Consider the following 19,037-nt stretch of genomic DNA (forward strand, 5'->3'; position numbering starts at 1 on the left):
TAAATCCTGAAGGGGAATGAAATGTTAGGAGTTACTATTGTTAGTTCTCATATAAAGAAACATGATAATTTAAAAGTAAGATCATTGGAGTAATGTTAGCCTCCCCTGCTGTTCTTACTTTCAGTTGTATTTGGTGAAGACGTGGCCTTTGGTGGAGTCTTCAGATGTACAGTTGGCTTGCGAGACAAGTATGGTAAGTTAGTTCATAAATCTGACATCAGTTTCTTATTAACAGCTCTGCTCTTTTTTTTACCCATTTTGCTGTGAGAAGTACTGTTACTGGAATGCTAAAAAACCATGAAATCAATGTTTCATGTATGGCAGGCTAATTAGTGTATAGCATTTTCAGGTCCTGGAAGCTGGTTGTGGAGACAGTAACATGATACAGCTTTTAATTTGGCAATTGCTACTCCCCTGCTGCAATCATTGCTCCCCCACTGTGCTATTACAGACAAGAAGAGGTTATAACATATTAAGTTTCAGCAGCTTACTTTCTTCAAGGTACAGAGATAGCTTGGATCTTTTGCAACAAGTGATTGAATTTTTTTAATGATAATAAAGATGTGTTACAGCCATCTTGGAGAACAAAGATCCGTCTATTTTTGAGTAAACCAAAACAGGGAGGGGACAAAGACTATACTTCTAAGAAGTTTCAGAAACACAACCATATTTTGTTGTCTTGCTTCTCTGCTTCAATTATTGTGTGGATGTTCTCTTGCTCTCTAGTTCACGTGTTAATGTTCAAATAATTTGGATAGAACTACTGCTAGTCATGATCTTTAGTGCTGCTTGTTGAGACTGAGGTACAGTTCTGTGACTGGTGTGATATGTTGACTGTATGTGCTAGACTCCATATGAAAACCAGGCCTCTGAGACAGCAACCAGTTGCTGGAAACATAGGCAGCAGAAGATGTTGTTTGGGAAATAATAAACAGGAGCAGATGGTTGCATAAGCAATCTTCTTGGGTTTTAGTGAACATCTCCAGTTTAAAAGACAGAAGGGACAAACTTTATATTGTTATTTGTTATTGTATTGTTAGGGTTGTGCTTTGAGGGTCATTTGATTTATTTTATTTTTATTTTTATTTTTTTTATGTAAGGCAGTCATATAATATTGGAATGAAGGAAAGAGGTTACTTAATCTTTGTAATAGCATTTTATTGGTAGTGTATTCCAACGTGCCAGTTTCAAAGATTCTGAGACAGCCTGACTGCCCTGAACAGAGCACAGGGGGTCTGTTGAGGGAGTGCAAAGGACTGGTTACACTCTGCTAATCAGTATGATAACCAGTAGTCACAGCACATCAGCAGCCTAGCTAGAGTCAGGTTTATTTAATGGGTGTAATAACAAAGATTTTAAATGAGATTTTTCAGAAAGCTATGATATGACTTTGAGAATATTTGGAAAGAAGTCCATTAAAGCTTGAGAGGGGATGAGAACTGGGGAAGTACTTATATGAACATTGAACAAGGACTAATGGAACTAGTATTGCCATTTGCTCAAAAAGCATACTGACCTCTTCAGGGTGAATAAGAGGATAGATTTTATGAGAAAGTACTAAGAAGTACTCTTATTTAAGGTTATCATAAAGTAAAATGGGTAAGTAGTTAAAGTACTGGTGAGATCAGATTAACAAGGTAGGAAGCTGTCTCTTCACATTCATTCAGACCATTGCAATAAGATCATACTTGCTAGAGAAAAAGTGTGTCAGCTAGAAGAGAAGGAAAGATGTGAAGAGCCTTTTGCTGTTTTTCTACGTTTATAAAAAGTTTTTTTTCAGATTCTGGTGTTTAGGTCTAGATGAAAAGTGAACTGAAGGTGTTGATAGTGATTGAGAGAGAAGGAGGTGGAGAAGGCTTGACTTGATGTGGTAGTTTGACCTGGCTGGAGGCCAGTACCCTCCAAAACTGCTCTATCACTCCCCTCAAGTGGACACAGGAGAGAAAATGTAACTAGCGGCTCATGAGTTGATACAAGGATATAGAGAGATCGTGAACTGATTTCTGACATGGGCAAAACAGACTTGACTTGCAAAAATGGGTTGAATTTATTACCAATCAAAATCAGAGTAGGATAATGACAAGTAATAAATATCTTCCAAACATGTTCCTTCTACCCCTCCCTCCTTTCTGGGCTTAACTTGATTCTCTGCCTCCTGCTCCCCCCCAGTGGCACAGGGAGACAGAGAATTGGAGTTATGGTCAGTTCATCACTTGTCTCTGCCACTGCTTCTTCCTCATGGAGAGGAGTGCTTTCCCTTCTGCTACATGGAGTCCCATGAGAGACAGTTCTCTATAAACTTCTCCAGTATGACTCCTTCACCTGGTCTGCAATTCTTCATGAACTTCTCCAGTATGCACTTTCCACAAAGTGCAGATTTTCAGGAACAGGCTGCTCCAGCATGGGTCCCACATGGGATGACAAACTCTGCCAGCAAAGCTACTCCAGTCTGAGCTCCTCTCTCCACAGGGCCTCAGGTCCTGCCATGAGCCTGCTCCGGTGTGGGCTTCCCATGGGATTACAACTGTTTTTTTTTTTTTTTTTTTTGGACATCCACCTGCTCTGATGTGGTTCCTTGAGGGGCTGCAGGTGGATCTCTGCTCCCCCATAGACCTCCATCATGGGCTGCAGGGGCACAGCCACCCCACCATGGGCTGCACCAATCTGTGCCATACCTTTTTTTTTTTTTTTGTTTCCTTCTTAAATATAATATCACAGAGGCATTACTGACCTTGCTGATGGGCTCATCCTTGCCAGAGGTGGGTCTGCCCTGAAGCTGACTGGCATTGGCTCTGTTGGACATAGGGGAGGTTCAGAAACCGTCCCTGTAGCTCCTTCCCCTTCTATCAAAACCTGGCCATACAAACCCAATACACAGGAGAAATAAAAATTCTTTGGTGCTGCTGAGGTGCCCATAAGTAAATGAAAGACAATATCTGAAATACAAGTTTGAGCAGAAAGAGAGTCTGAAGATAAGGTCCTGAATTTAGGACTCGTTTACAGAATGGAAATCCAGTTTTGTAAGGCAGATAAGAGGACATGAGTAACTCAGCTTCTTTCTTCACTGATAGGGAAATTCAGTAGAAAGCAGGCAGTGGCTGAAGAGGGAATGGCAAAGATGGCCTGGAGGATGTACTGAAAATACAGTTACAATGCTGAGGAGAAATAGGAAAGACTGAAAGTGCAAAAATTGAAAGAATACAATGCTTTGAGGGGTGTGTCTGCCTATCATTGCAGTCTCAGAGATTAAATAAATTCTAAATGGAATACTTGTTTTATGAAAAGGTTAGACTCCATGGAAAATAAGGAGGAATTCCAGATGGAAATGACAACCAACTAACCTGATGAATCTTATGAGGAATATTCATATACTTATTGACTCTTTCCCCATCCCCCTTCTGAGTTTGCCATCAAATTATAATAGGCGATGCAAGTAATTATAATATGAAGTTGTTTCTATATATTGTTATAAAATATGAAGGAATGAATGGGGTTTTTTCTCCTGCCCTGGAGGAGAGAGGCTGATTTTTGTTTCGTTTAGTTTCTTTTTCCTTGTACATAGTTGAAATCACTAGGTGGCAGTCTATGCCTGTAAGTTATTTTGATACAAATTGATAATTCATTTTTAAGCATTTTATAGAGGTCAAGGTCTAAATATTATCTAATATTATAGCAGGAAGAATTTAATATGTTAATACTCAGTACTAATATTATAGAGATGTTGGTTGCTGTCCAGAAAGTTACTAAAATCTCTCTGGAGAGACAGAGACTAAATTTGCTTTTAGAATAAATTGGTCATTAAATATAAAAGCTGCTTCTTTTTTTTTTTTTTTCCAGTGTAGTGTTATGTTGTATCAAAACAGCCAGAGGCCTGTACTAGTAAGGGAAGGAAAGCTTATTGATTTTTTAAGGAAATAAATACAACCTTTCATTCAGATGAATTTTAAACATGCTACCAGGAATTTTGTTTAAAAACATTTAATTAAGGAATTGTATGTAAATAAATCTTGTATGTAAAAAAGATTTGACTGAGATACTGAAGCTGATATTTGTGAGATACAGCAGAAATACTTTTTTCAGCAGTTGTTATTTTGAAATGTTTAGGAATTAATTTGTCTTTTGCTCATGTGATTCATTTGTTTCTGTTTGGGATCCTCTGTGTGATTTGCAGGGTGAACAAGAGGAAGATAAGTTTCTTCCTTCCTGGATTAATGTCCCATCACTGATTGGAGAATTTTTGACTCATGTCTTTTTATTTTTTATCTGTTCTGTTTGGTCTTTGTTATTGCTGTTCCCCTCTTTTTGTTTGTCAGTGCACACAGAGATGGACTGCCCTCAGCAGCTTATGGTACCCTCAAACACAGTCAATGAGAACAAAGTGCTTTTCCCAAGGTTTCTTTGTAACATTGCTGTTCTTGAGTGATGTTTGCTGCCTTTTTTAGTAATGCAGTGTTGACTGTCAGTTTGTGGCCTGACTTAGTCCCCAGATTTTTTCTAATCTACTGCTGTGCAGCAACTAATTGTTTTTTTTTTTGCTGAGTGGGTGCTTAATAAAATGGAACTCAGTAAAAGCAACTGTATCACTCCTATACATATGCAGGATAAAACAAAATCAGTCTCAGATAATTTAATTTTAGCTAGTTCTGAGTTACATACGTGCTAGAGACATTAATACATGCAGATAGTACTAAATGTGTAATAAGCAGTTCCATTTTTTTTCTCACTCATTTTATGGTTTTGTCATGTAAAGTGGAAGGAGTATGCCCAAGTAACTTGAAATTTAATTCTCTTTTTTCCCCTAGTATTTTCAAGATAATAGGATTGTTTTATATGGAATCCTTCCTGTGCTTTATTATTATTATTATTTTGATGCAGCTAGAAGTGTAAATATAGTTGCTAGGATTATTTTCTTCCAAACTGTATTTTAAAAAAAGCGTGAAATAGATAGGGAGCAGATTGTAAACAGTAATTTCTGTCTATTCAGTCAGTTCAGGATATTTTCTTGCAAATTGATAAATCACAGGAAAAAAAGAAAGATCAGGAGAAGAGGTAACACTTGTAATGAATCCTGTGAGAATAGAGCCAGTTGAATCAGAAATTTCCCCTGTGGCAAATTTCAAACACATCAAAAGCAAGTGACTGAACTACATACGAAACCACAGTTGTAGCTGTGAAAGAAAATAGTATCCTTATGTTCCTTATATCAGGATGACCTAGCCACTTTAGCAATCAGCTGGATGCTTTTAAAATGATTTTATTTATCACTTCCATATTTGTTTTCCTTTCCTTTCTGTCTCCCTTACAAAATTTTCTCTCTGAAGCACAGGGTATGTTTTGAGACGGATCAGCTGGCAAAGGCTCTTTTTAGCCTTCAGTGGTGAAGTTTCTCTGGCTTCCCTACACACATGGTCCCAGTGCAGGATTACTGTTAGGGTTTGAAGCTTTTCTTTATTGGTCAGTTTCTCTGTACTCTGGTTGCTGCAACTGGAGGATATAGGGCATCCAAAACTGGATACTTTACTCTTGTGTTTCACTGAGTGAAACTTGGTTGCTTACAGCTCTCTCCTGTTACATCCCATGATAATGCTACTTTGTCTTGCAGCAATAATGTTTATTTACAACTCCTGATCCTCTGTAATCCCTGGTTGCTGTTCTGTAGGCCTTATATCTAACATGTAAACGCCTGTGTGAGTTTTCAGGGAAAACTTCATTCTCAGTAAATTAATCCTTTATTTATAATCCAGTAAACTAATTCAGGAGTGTTTGTTTATTTGGCCAGGAGGTGGCTATACCTAGCCATACCCAAGGGACACCAGCTTTTTTAAAAAAAAAATAGTAGTAATTTTTGAAGGTAAGTATTTATTTGAGCATGATATTATTTTGTGAGCTTTAGCTGTAGAAAACTCCTGAAAGCAAGTTCTGTGTTTTAAGTGAAAAGCCTATGGAGGAAAACATGGGTGAGAAGATAGTTATCCCCATGTTGTTATGGTGTTTGGTGAAAGTTGTTGGCTGAAGTTTGGATGTTTAAGCTTTCAAAAACTGCTTAATGGCTTGATGCCTTTTAGTAGCATGAAATGGTGGGAGAACCTTTTGAAGCTGAGCTGATAGAAGTAGATATACTATAGGGTTGTTTTTAAAAAAATTCTGATAGTTTGCCTCCAAAATACATCAAATATTTTAAAATGTTTATATTGTAAATATTTTCTTAGTGATTTCAGGGCATTTTTTATTGTGTAAACTACACTTAATGTTACTGGGAAGGGAGCAGAGATCTGTCAGTGGAGATTCAGGGTTTTTCTGGTTGTTCTTCTGATGCCAAATGTTGCAGTGTAAAGGTAAGAAGTACAAGGATGCAGTTTGGATGAGCTGTAATGCTATATATTAAGACACTGTGTTTTACCTGCCAAAAGCTATTAGTAGTTGGATCTTAATTCAACTGGTGGGAAGATGTGCTAAGGTTTTTATGTGGAATTTTTAATCAATAATCATGGTATCTTTTACATGATGGTATCTTTTACATTCTTTTAGAACATAAACATATGCTATTATGAGGAGGAGGAAAAATTCAGCCAAAATAGCATAGGTGTTAGGGCTTTACTGTATAAGCAGATAGAAAAATGTTATCTTGCTGCTTCAGAAGCAGACTGCAGGCTTGCTGGAGAAACATGGTGCTTCTTTGGCATAGGTCCTGGTCCTTCCTGAAACACTGTATGTGGTAGAAAGAAGGAGTTCAGAATTTTTGAAGTCATCGATGTAAGCTAAGGCTGGAATATTTTATTTAGAATTCAAAATGACTACTTGTGTGTAAAATGACTGAAACCTAAATAGCCTGGGATTTGGTTATTGTCATTTCTTCGTGGACAGATTTAAGTGGAGAATTCTGCAACTTGCTTGCCTGGTTCTTCCAGAACAGTTTGGCAAGACCTGGATTTGTTCTGATTTATATAAATGTCTTTGAACTGTAACATCTGGAGAATGTGTTCCAGACTCATTACACAATAGTACATTTTGTTCATTTTCATCTTAAATAGCCAATTCTTTTCTGATGATTTACAGTTAAAGAAGAAAAGTTATTTGAAAACTTGGTAAAATATGGTATGCTCTTTTTATACCTTTTGTGTATGTGGGATAATGATATAAATCAGTCTCTGCCAGAGCTAAATAGCTTTTATTTTAGTTCTGTTTTTTTTTAATCGTTCTGATAATGTGCCTGGTGCGAAAACTGTATTTTATTTATTTGGGGTTTACTAATATTTATTACGTTTCTTTTCCTATGTTGTAAACCTGTTTGAGGGAAAGATAAGGAACATATTTTGTAATATAAAACTTGATACTCAGTGCCGAGCTCAAGAAAGCTGTTCTCACATTTTAAAGTTATTTCAAGATACATTGCTGAGCAGAAAAGTATGTGCTGCTGAACTTCATAAAAGTGGAATTTTCCATTTAAGAAGATACTTGCAGTGATACATGTAGAAACAATATTTTGGTAATATCATGTCAAGGAGGATGAAACTTTGTTACATAGAGACCCAAGATGGAATTGATGAACATTACTAGTCTTTGCAGTCTATGTTAATACCAGGTCTGCAAGCAAATTTTGTGTACATTCTTTTAGACATCTCTCTTTATGCCTTTGCAATTCCCTAGGTGCAATTAGGTGATTCTCAATTTCTTTGGTTAGTCCTGTGATTCTCTCTGTTTCATTTGTGTGTTTATTTATCCCACACATCAACTGGTGTTAATTCAATATGTCTGCTGTTTTTTCAACTCTGAGTTTGGTGGCAAGAGGGTGGTAATTTCAATGGTAGTAAGAGGATGGTAATTTCAACTTAAGAAGGTGCTGCAGACTTTACTACAGGGAATAAAACTCTCAGAGTTTTCTTGAAAGTAATTTACTTGAAGCTTAAAAGGGTGAAAAAAATTCAAGACTAATATCTAAGTCTGGGAATTGTCTAAGCAGATTTGCAGCAGAAGTACTTTGAGGTGCAGGTTAATCTTACTTTGACTTGATTCACAGCCATCTTCATGACCAGGTTGGCATAACATGCTAGTCATTTATAATAAAATATCCCTTTTCTTTTTAATTTGCAGAAACATTAAATCCTCAAAACCTGGCACAGGGTTTTCACACTTAAATGGAAGCACCAAATATTAGACTAATTTATTAATTTTTCTCATGCACATGCTTTGCACTATAAAGGGACAGGCATAGTTACTAGTGAGATTTGTAAGATGGTTTTCATTACTGCAGGTTATTGATCATTGAGCTCTTTGCTCCTGAGTACTTCTACAGCAGCAGGAAATCCTTGCTCTTGTATTGAGAATACTTGCTTCACAATTCCAGGTAGATCCAGCATGCTTTCACATTTACTGTAAGCTACATCTACACTACTGATACTGAGGATTGTGAGAGAGGGTGACTTATGTTTGACATTTTTGACTACTCCTTGATTTGTCATCCAGATGGTCTGTGCAGCTTATTACAGCAGAGTTTTCACTAACAGGTTGCAATACTTAGCTTTGACAACTGTTCTGTGTTTCCTGTTGGATCTCTGTCATGTCATGTCATGCTGCAGACAATGTGAAAATGCATGGAAATGACCTAAGCCTTGTAATTTAAGGTGGTATGTTGTCCTCCACCTATACCCACATATAAGTATTTGGTGGATGTCAGTTTTGGGGCATATTTTTGCAAGTAAGCACTCTGTCATCTGGCATAGCTTCTCATGTCAAATTATATGTCAGTTATGCTTTTCTGCAAGTGTGCTTCTCACATAGCAAAAGTTTTTTGTAGTTGACAAAGGAATGTTATTAATCATAGCTGGAGGAATGTTTGAATACTTTGTCCAATTAGGCATTGCTCTTTTTTTATTTAGACTGCAACTGGGTGTATGAGCCAGATGATGAGGAGGATTTCAGTGTAGAGTGGACAGCCTGCATGAATATTTGAACTAGCAGTTCCAGGTCAAAGTGTTCTCAACAAGTCATTCTCTTACTTAAGATGATGCATTTTCCTTCCAAGAGCTTATTAGATCAAAAACTACTCTTTCACCTCCTCTTCCTCTAAGAGTCCCTTAGAAAAGTAAAAAGAAATTCTGGTGAGGAAATCTGCCACTGAGATGTGAGCTGCTTTTTAAATGTTCTCCTTAGAGTATGGAATCTGAAATTTTATTGATGTCATTAAATGCTTCCATCAACAGGACAGGTAATAAAAAGGACAGGCATAAAAAGTTTTGGCAGTCAGCATGTAGCCCAGCTTGGGACTGTTAATAAGTCATAGAGGGTTGTAAGGAGAAGGCCTTGAAAGTCATCTCTTTTAGATGACCTTGAAAGTCGTCTGTTTGAAACCCAAAAACCCAGTTCAGGTTGCCTGTGGTCTTGTCTGGGTGAGTTTGAACATGTCCAAGGCAGGAGCTTCTACTTCTTGGGACAGCTTATTCCAGCATATGACTACTGTCATAGTGAGGATTTCTTTCTTTAATATAATTAGTTTACTTTTTTACATCATTCTTTCTGTTGACACTGAGTACCTGAAAAAAAAATCTGCTCTTCCCCCTGTTCGTACTATTGCTTGGCTGCTATTCCATTGTGGGAAGATTAAAGGGCTTGCAAGGTTACCAGCATTCAAAGCTAAAGCCAAAGCTTTGCATTAACCTGCCCCAACTCCTCCAGTTCTTCTCTGAGAAAGGGTGAGAATTACATAATATATTTTAATATTTTCAGTTTATCTTTCGGTGGCTGCTAGTTTGTCACAAATGACAAGAAATCTGAACTGGGGGAGAGGGCTAAAAATGAAATCTTTACTCTTTGCTTTAGGAAGGCAGAGGTGTGTATGGGGTTTTTCTGGGTCCCCTCTAATCCAAAAGTCTGTAAGCTTGACAGGTACATTCTTAATGTTATATTCATGCTGTGAATGCTTAGAATTTACTAAGTTTTACTAGAAAGTTTTCCCTCCAAACCTGAAATTTGGTAACTGTGCAGACTGTAAGAATATCTAGGTAATGGAGAAGATTACTCCCTATCCATGGTAACCTTTTCTTTGTACTTCAGCAGTTCTCCTGACTCTGATATTATTTGTAGTCTTTGAGAGTGAGAGTTAAATGAAAATGCAATAAACATGCTTTTCTCCTGAGGGAATCTTGGGGGAGAGGAGGTGAAAGTGTAGTTGTGATCTAATAAGCTCTTAGAAGAAAAATACATTGTCTTGGGTCAAAGAATGACTTGTTGAGAACACTTTGAGCTAGAACTACTAGTTCAAACATTCATTTTTCTTCAAATGTATGATTTAGTAACTGAGGGAGACTTAAAATTAGCTGTTCCTAATTTCCAAATTACTTGAAGTGCTTTTCTGAAGTGTTGGTTATGTCAGTGACATACATGATAAACTTGTGAAGAATTCCCAGTCTTAGGAGTTGCCAGGCAGAACAGGTGTCCTTTACTTTGGGCAACACAGTGGTGACAAGTGGTTCAGAAGGATGCATTTTTTTTTTGGATTTTCTTTTTTCCTCCCAAATGAAGCATAATTAAGACTCCTGTGAACAAGTGAAACAAAGTAGGAAACACTTATCTGTCATTTTGTCTTTAACACTTCTGTCTAAAAGCTTCTGTCTAGAACTAGAACTAGAAGTCAGCTTCTTTGTTGCAGAATAGAGCATGATAGTGGATTTTGCAGCAGCAGAATAGGAAGAAGCTAATTTAGTTTAGTGCATGCAAATCTCATTTCTGACCCTGTTGTCAGTTGCTCACAGATTTCGGCAGTATGTTTTTTTTACTAACTTTTGAATCTTACTGCCATAATGTGACTTTTTGGAATATTTATGGAAAATGTAATGGGAACGCCATGTACTTGGTTGTTAAAAAATCAAAATTTGATTGACTTTTTAATTCAAGGTAACTAAATGTTGAAATTGTTTTGAGGGCATAGGCAGTGTGACCACAATGTATGTGGATACATGTATTTTTCCTATTAACAGACCCAACTTGCTGTGCTTGACTGGAGATTTGACACAGACCTGGTTGCTCAGCCCTGGGGCTGGCTGAGTTATGCCAGAGGCATGGCTGGGTCCTTGAAGGCTGTTAGGAATGTTTGGGCATACACAAATCTTCTTGGCTTTTGCAGGACACAGGGTTGGGGAAGAAGAGAAGTATAGCTAAATTCTGTAAGTTGTTATTCTTTGCACAGTGGGTAGAAAAGTCATCTTCAGAAATTAAAAGCTACTTGCTTACAAAATCCTTTTCATTTCGTATAATCACTTTTCATCAGTTAGGTGAAATAATCTATTTTAACATGGATAGCTCTGGAAAAAGCAGCTTTTGAAGCAACACAGCATGTTACTGTGCAAGGTTTCAAGACAGAGTTAAAACACCTCTGTCTCGAAGAACCTGAAGCCCTGCTTTGGACAAGTATGTTTGAAATTTCTATATTCAGCTGTAAAGTTTATGTATATTCACTGGTATTCACTGTAGAGCAACAGGGTCTATTTTTTTAAAGCTGGAGAACTGTGACTAGGTTATCAGTAGAAAAATGGTAGAACAAAATGATTAAAACTACTAAGTAGAACTACTTCTTGTTAACCCAGGAGCTCTAAGACAGCTGAGTATAAATTTACCAAACAGCATTTACTTGCTGTTTGGCCTGCCCTCTTGTATACTATCAGAGAAATGGAAGACTACAAGTGTCACCAGTTGTAAAATGGGGCTTAAAAGGGATGGTGGAACCAAGAAAGCTTAAATATTGAACAGATTGTGTTAATTATGTTAAGAAATAAAATTAGTAGGCTGATGTAGAAGTACATCTATGAAAAATCCTAGATATTTTATGGTTAAAAAAGATCTTTAAAGGCAGGACTGATTGGAAATCAGTAATTCTTGCTTGAATTTTCTACACAAAGTCCCTGGTGGGTAGCAAAGAAGCTCATCTGCTGGGGCTTCCTTTTCTTTCCAGTCTTTTCTGCATGTTCAGCCTGACTACTTTGGTTGAACTGCTAATATTTTTAACTTCTTAGATTTTTCTATTTGACTTCTAATGGATGCTTTAAATGGAAGTCAGTGAGATCATTGGGACAAATAAAATGCTGTCCACGTATACTGTTAATACTACTCAGTACTGACATCTTTTAAGATCCATATGCATTTTTTTAACACCAATGATGTAGAAGTGTCTTGAGAAAAAAGCACAGTTCTCCTTTGGCTGAATCACCAGCAGTACTTCTTAAATCACCCAAATGGTCCAGGGTGGACTTGTGTAGAGTGATATGAAATTACTCAGAGTTGGAACATTGGGTGGTGTGTTAACATTATAGGAGATTTAATATTGTTTGAATATCTCCTTTTTTGAAGTTAAATTAAGACAGGAACATGACTCGTTACAGTTACTGAAAACTGAAATACTTTTTTCCTGATGGCTTGGAACAAATAGAGATGAAGCAGCCAAAACATTAATGCACAATAATCGACTACAAATGTCTGTAAACATGTTCTGTTAGGTTGCTATGAAACTCTTTATTCCTGGCGAATGAGAAGATGACTGTGAGACTGCCTTAAAGCTGTTGTCTCTTACACAAAGGGTCAGTGGTAATTTGAACATTTGTGGGGCACTCTTTGTTCTGAAAAATCACAAATATCGCTCCTTTTTTATTTAAGTAAAAATTAACAGAGTATTGCTTTTTTCGTTAATGTTTCTTCTTCATAATTTTAGGGAAGACTTCTAGAGTGTTTTTTTCACTTCCTTAACTTGCATCTAGTATTACTCCTGAGTTATTGGGATGGAGACATAAGGAGAATAATTTTTTTTTTTTCATATAAGCCTTCCTGTTTGCCGTGTTGCTTCCCTCAGTATCTGGCAAAGGGCACTGACCTGTTCAGCTGGCTGAAAGCAGGGATGTTTATAAAGGCAGGCAGGTTAATTGAAATGCACACCAGCGTGATGCCTTCCTGCAGAGGCTGACGCACCTGGCTTCAGGAAATGTAGAGGTGCTGCTTTCACCTGGACTGACGAGTCTGCTCGTTGAGTTGGTGTTAGTTTGTTTTGGGCTGCGTGGCTGACGCAAATCATAGAAGAGCACATTTTAGGAAGTGGTTCTTTGTTGGTAAGGAAATGAAATATGGAAACATAAAGTATCTCTGGGTTATTTGTCTGCTTCAGTCGGTTTTCAGCTGAAATCTGACTCAGCTGGTTTGCAGAGGGTGATGTAAATGGCTGTTTATCAGAATGGACTTCCTTTTCATATTTGGAAAAAAAGGTGAAAAAATAAGAAAATGTGAAATAAAATAGGCTTAATTCATTTAAATGCTAAATATTTAAATATTTTGTTTTAGTTTTAGTAATGATTTTCCTACCATATCCATAAAAATAAGGGTTAAAGCAACACCACACAATTTTTAATGTTTGGGGAAATGAATAGTTTTGTTTTATCCTAACGATGTATTTGCCTTTTCCGTAAGGGGCTAGATTTTATAAAGAAAGCCCTACCCTTTGAAGCTCTACCCAAAGTTGTTTTCCAATCTAATACGTAGTGCTTTAGGATGTGCTTTTAGGAGGTCAGTATTATAATTTTAATGCTACAAACAAACCATTCCTGAGTAATAAATTTCATTCATTGAGTTCCCTTCAGAATTGAATTATTTCAGAATTGTGCCTTTAGTCTTGAAATTCCAAGTTAATTGCTTTACACTCCTCACATTACAGCTGTCTTGTTGCATTCCATTTTTGCTTTATTGATTTTCACTTCATTTATTTCATCATACTTCATTGATAGCAGCATGATGCCTCTCATTTAGTATCTCAGTAGTATTTCAGCAGTTTTATTAGGATATATTTTATATTTTGAATTACAGAGTTACATGTATGTTGGAGCTAACATGCTTTTAAATTAATTCACCACCCTAAATTGATATTAAAGAATTAATTTTCAAGTTGTGTCAACTATTAGTTAAAAGCTCATTTTACAGGATTGTTCAGATGCATTTCAATTTTTGTGTGAGGATTATTTATTTATGGAACCTGTGTATTAGGCTATTTCAGTGTACTTTGAAAAAGTAATAAAGAATAAGGTTAGGTAAGCTATAAGTCTTAGATCAAAATATCCTGTAAGCAAGTGAAGTGAAAAATAGTGATTTGCCAATGGACTTATTAGGAGCAGGAAAGTAGAAAGTAGGAAAGAAAATTACCAACATTGCCATATTTCTTCATAATGTTAATAAATTTTAGTTTTTTAAAATAAGATTTGTTTTAAATTAAAATTGTGTCACTGAAGGAGAAGGGAATCAAGATGGCTAATTCATGGTATGCTAGATAAAGAAAAGGGAGGGAAGGAAGTGTTTGCCAAGTATTTATGGTGTTTCAGATGGACACGGGTACAGAGCTTCTGCACCTTCACAGTTGTGGTAAGGCCTGGAACAGCTGACATTTGCACAGGAAGTTAATTTCCTCTTTTTTTGGCCATGATGTCTGTCAGTGGAAAGAGTGCACCAAAGAATGCAATATAGGAGCTTATGTTACAGTTCCTTTAGAAATGAGAACAATTTACACAGTAAAGAGTCCCTCTAGGGGAAAAATAATCTTGGATTCTCTTTGTTTCCACTGTCTTGTATGAGAAATCATGGTGTATCCAGCAATTGTGACAGCTTTTTGGACTTCGTGCTGGCTTGTGCTGCCTCACTGACACCACCAACATTGTAGTATCATTTGATGGCATTTCTTTTTTTACTTGCTTTAAATGAATACACCTGGTGGAGGGGAAAAAAAAGCAAAGCAGAGGGAGAGCCAGAAACATATTTACATATTTATATACATAGTACCTGCACATGGAGAGGCTACAAGGGGTGAGGGTGGTGTGCTGGGTGATGTGTGAAAATGAAAGATGTGTCCTGTAAAGATTTGTAAAACATACCTCCCATTAGTATATTGCAAATACAGCCTTGGACAATGGTTTTTCCCTAATCATCTCTTTTTGAAAACTTTTGTTAGCTTTCTTTTTTATAGTTGATCTTGCAGATATTGAAATTAGAAGTCCTCCTAGTAACAGCTTTCCCACTTACTATTTTAGTCTGGTTTTTTGGTTGGTTGTTTCATGGTTATTTTGTTACTGTTTAATTTATTTCATAGTCACTGGTGTGTGCTGTGCACGTTTTTTTCCACCCAATTTGAAGTCTTGGCATTTTCATGCATGATGGATTCTTACAGAAACTACTGTCTACCCAATGTTGTAAAGGGAAGATTTAATAGCAGACTGAGATTTTTCTGCTTTACTCCCTTGGCAGAAAAGTACTACTGGCAAATATTGTAAATATGTCTTATAAAGGATATTGTAGTGGTTTTTCATCTCCCTCCCGCTCCTTCTTGTTTTTAATTTCATGAACTGAACAATTTTGTCTGCAACCATCTATTAGATTGATGAGTATTTGGGATCTGAAATTACTGTGGCACAGAAGTATGTCAGGACTAAAATAACCTTTTGCACTCCCATAGGGAAGAAATGAAATCAAATGTTTTGGGTTTGTAGCAGGAGCTGCTTGGAATTCCTTGAAGACAAAGCAAATTATATAAGTGTGGCCTTACCTTGGGAGAGAAGAGTGGTAAGAATGGGCACTGCTGATGGGGGGTGTGGACAAGAGGCAGTGTGCTTTTGTACAGGTGCTCCTGGACATCTGTCTGCCTTTATGTAGGGACAGTTACTTGTCAGTGCCTGGAAAAAAAATGGAAGAAACAACACTTACCTTTATTGTAAACTTTTAAGAATGCTTGTATGCATTATTTACGCCCATATAAGCATGAGGGGTATGCATGTTTAAGTGTGGATAAGTCAGAAGACATTTTCCTTCAAATGTTAAGAATGTAAGTTACAGAAACTGTTCTTAGCTTTCATTTAGTTTCTCCTTTTCTTCTTCTTAGTTGTTACAAGTTAAAGTATCTGTACCTGTAATGGATGGTTACTGTTTCTACACCTAAAAAAGCCCATTTAAATAGCCATATGCTTAATTACATGTGACTTTTTTATAAGTAAAATATTTTTGGGACAATATTTCCCACTTAGAGCTGGTGTATTAAAAGAATTTTGTGTTGTTTGTTTTGTTTATACAGGTAAAGACAGAGTTTTCAACACCCCTTTATGTGAACAAGGAATTGTTGGCTTTGGTATTGGAATTGCTGTTACAGGTGCTACAGCCATTGCAGAAATTCAATTTGCAGATTACATTTTTCCAGCATTTGATCAGGTTAGTATTAATAAATTTGAGAGCAGTTAAAATAAATCTTACAGTTGTTTAAATTAATCTTACAATTGTTTAAATTACTCTTCTATTAGCATTAGTACTTGGTTTGAATATGTAATTTTTGGAAATATAACCACAGCTGTATTACTAATATTTATGCATGCTTTAGGTAAACAGGCGTAAACTGCAAACAGTGCTAATACTGTACTGTAAACAGTAAACTGTACCATGGCCAATTTGTAGGCTATTAAATAATGGAAATTAAAGATCTGGTTTGAGGCAAATGTCTGTTTGTTTTAATTTTTGGTTTTGTAGCTGTGTTGGCTTCAGCAGCCTTAAATCCAACAGCCTGTGTCTTCTGAACAGAGTCTCTCATTGCTGCGTACAGCTGCAGCTGGCCATGTGTCCACAGGACGCGTACAGATCCAGACTGGCATGATTGGCAGTATAGAATGAGGAAACAACTGGGTTATAAGGCTACCCCTGAGGCTTAGGCATCTACCTTGAACACAATAAATTATTGATTTATTTGCCTTAAAAAATATTTATCTTTGCGCTGATGTACAGTATTCCTTAGCTTCTAATTTCATCCTCTGAATCCCATGCATGGAACAGATGATGGAGTTACATTACATGTATTAAAGTGTCTTGATGCATAACTAGAGGTATTGGACTGAATGTTACTTTTATATATTTATAAATCTTCCCAGATTGTTAATGAAGCAGCAAAATATCGTTACCGCTCTGGAGATCTGTTCAATTGTGGAAACCTCACCATCAGAGCACCCTGGGGCTGTGTGGGTCATGGTGCACTATATCACTCTCAGAGTCCAGAAGCCTTTTTTGCTCACTGTCCAGGAATAAAGGTATAGTAACTCTTTATTACAAAGATTACATTTTTTTTGGTTTTTTTTTATAATGAACTTTGCTAGCAATTAGTCTGGGTGCATGCAGGGGAAGAAGAGTAGATGTCAATCCACAACAAAATATCTGAATATGCTAATTAAAAACTTTAGAAAACTTAAACTGTGTTAAGTGTTTGAGAATTTATAGCTATTATTAAAGCTATCTTTAGCAGACATAGCATTTTGTATTTGTCTGTTTTTTTGCGCTACAAACGTACATTTTACATAGTTTTGTGTGCAGTGTATTACAGAACCTAAAAACTAACACTTAATAAGTAGTACTTTCCTTTCTATTTTTTTAATTTCTGCATCTATCTTAAGTGTAATATTGAATTAATTTATATGAAAGACAGTGGTGGGCAGTGGGAACAAACTGAAGCACCAGAAGTTCTGTCTGAACCTGAGCAGCACAGATTGTACAGGGAGTTTGCAGAGTGTCCATTTTTGGAGGTACTGAGAAATTGTCTGCAGGTGGTTCCAGGCAACTGGATTTGAAAGATTCCCCTTGGTCAAGGGCATTGGACCAGATGACCCTCTGGAGGTCCCTGTCAAACTCAACTGCTGGGTGATTTCTGAATGAGAGCTTTAGGCAAGCTCTCTGCCTGAGACTGTGGCATCCCTTGAAGTGAAGTTGCCTAGTGCTTTGGCAGATAACTTTACTAGAGGAGAGGGAGTGGCAGCATCTAGTCATCTCAGATTAAGAGAGCACTGTTTTCTCCTGAATAAATTTTTGCCCCTGAACTTGTAATTCTGTTAAGTACTTCTGTATATAACATCTAACTGGATGTTAGCTGGCATCCAGTTCACTGAGCAATGACTCATGGTGGATTAATGTTGAAGATCTAAGCAGAACCAGTATTTGTGTTCTAAAGACACATGTTCATTGTTTATCTGCTGTTTATACTGTTGTCTCTGTTTGATTTTGGTGTCCTTAAGCTTCAGATATTACTCATTTACAGGGAGGCCATTGCCATTTCTCCTACTTGTTCTTCTCATAAATAAAAAACCTTGTATTATTCACACTTTATTTCATTATATTGGAGGAATGGGATGCATTCTTGTCTTTGGGTATTCTTTATGGTATTTGAGGTCCTCTTCTGAACTTGAAAGTAGTTCCTGATTATAGACAAAACTAATCTACAAAGTCTTTTGCCAGGTTATTGAATCAAATGTTTTCTAGAGCTTGTTTAAAAACTAAAGTAGTTAATTATTATATAAAAGCAAAACACAACTTAGAGGATTAAAATACTGAGTCCAGTCTAGCTAATTTCTGCTGATCTTGTAGGTCAGTTTCAAACTTTTTTATACTAAACCAAGGGATGAAATTCAGTGGTCCACTCTGGTGATTAAAACTCTTAATTCATACCAACTTCATACATAAGCTGATGATTAGACTTATCAATATGTTAGTAAGTCAAAATTTAGTCGCTCCAGGTGATATAATTTCTTTGTTCCCACCTCTGATCTTTGTGTTGGTTTTTCACTTTCTTTCACTTTTCCTTGGGTAAAATGCTAAAATGGTTTGCTACCGCTAAGATCTGTCATCTCAGTTAAAGGTAAAGACACATTAATTTTGTGGAACTGATGGAACAATCTACTAGTTTTTTGTGCACAGAGAAGTGTTTTAGACTCTATCTTTTGAATATTATTGCTTTGTGAAAACAGTGTTCTTCCTTCAATTTTTTTTGCAAATCTGTTTGTTGATGCAGTTCATAATGTTTCAGGATTGTGGGTATTTTTGAATAACCCTGTCCCTTAAAAAAGAAGTTAAAATGAACTGGGCATTCAGATGCATTTTCGAATGTCTCAAATCTAAGAATATTTTCTCTGTATTATAGGAGGAAAGGTGATGTCTTACAAGCTGAGAAGAGTAGGGTTTAATCTTTGGAAAGAGTGGCTTTCAAAACAACCCTCTTATTA

At 36.6% G+C, this 19,037-nt stretch overlaps 1 protein-coding gene across 1 annotated transcript in view; it reads left to right on the plus strand.

Moving 5' to 3' along the window:
- BCKDHB (branched chain keto acid dehydrogenase E1 subunit beta) overlaps positions 1–19,037 on the plus strand; it is a 101,520-nt gene that overhangs the window by 5,027 nt on the left and 77,456 nt on the right. The window contains exons 3-5 of the mRNA XM_056487759.1: positions 125–193; positions 16,082–16,215; positions 16,923–17,078. Of these exons, the coding sequence (XP_056343734.1) occupies positions 125–193; positions 16,082–16,215; positions 16,923–17,078 (359 nt within the window). The remainder of the gene's footprint in view (positions 1–124; positions 194–16,081; positions 16,216–16,922; positions 17,079–19,037) is intronic.

This window comes from Oenanthe melanoleuca, chromosome 3 (assembly GCF_029582105.1).
Source record: "Oenanthe melanoleuca isolate GR-GAL-2019-014 chromosome 3, OMel1.0, whole genome shotgun sequence".
In the NCBI taxonomy this organism is placed as follows: Eukaryota; Metazoa; Chordata; class Aves; order Passeriformes; family Muscicapidae; genus Oenanthe; species Oenanthe melanoleuca.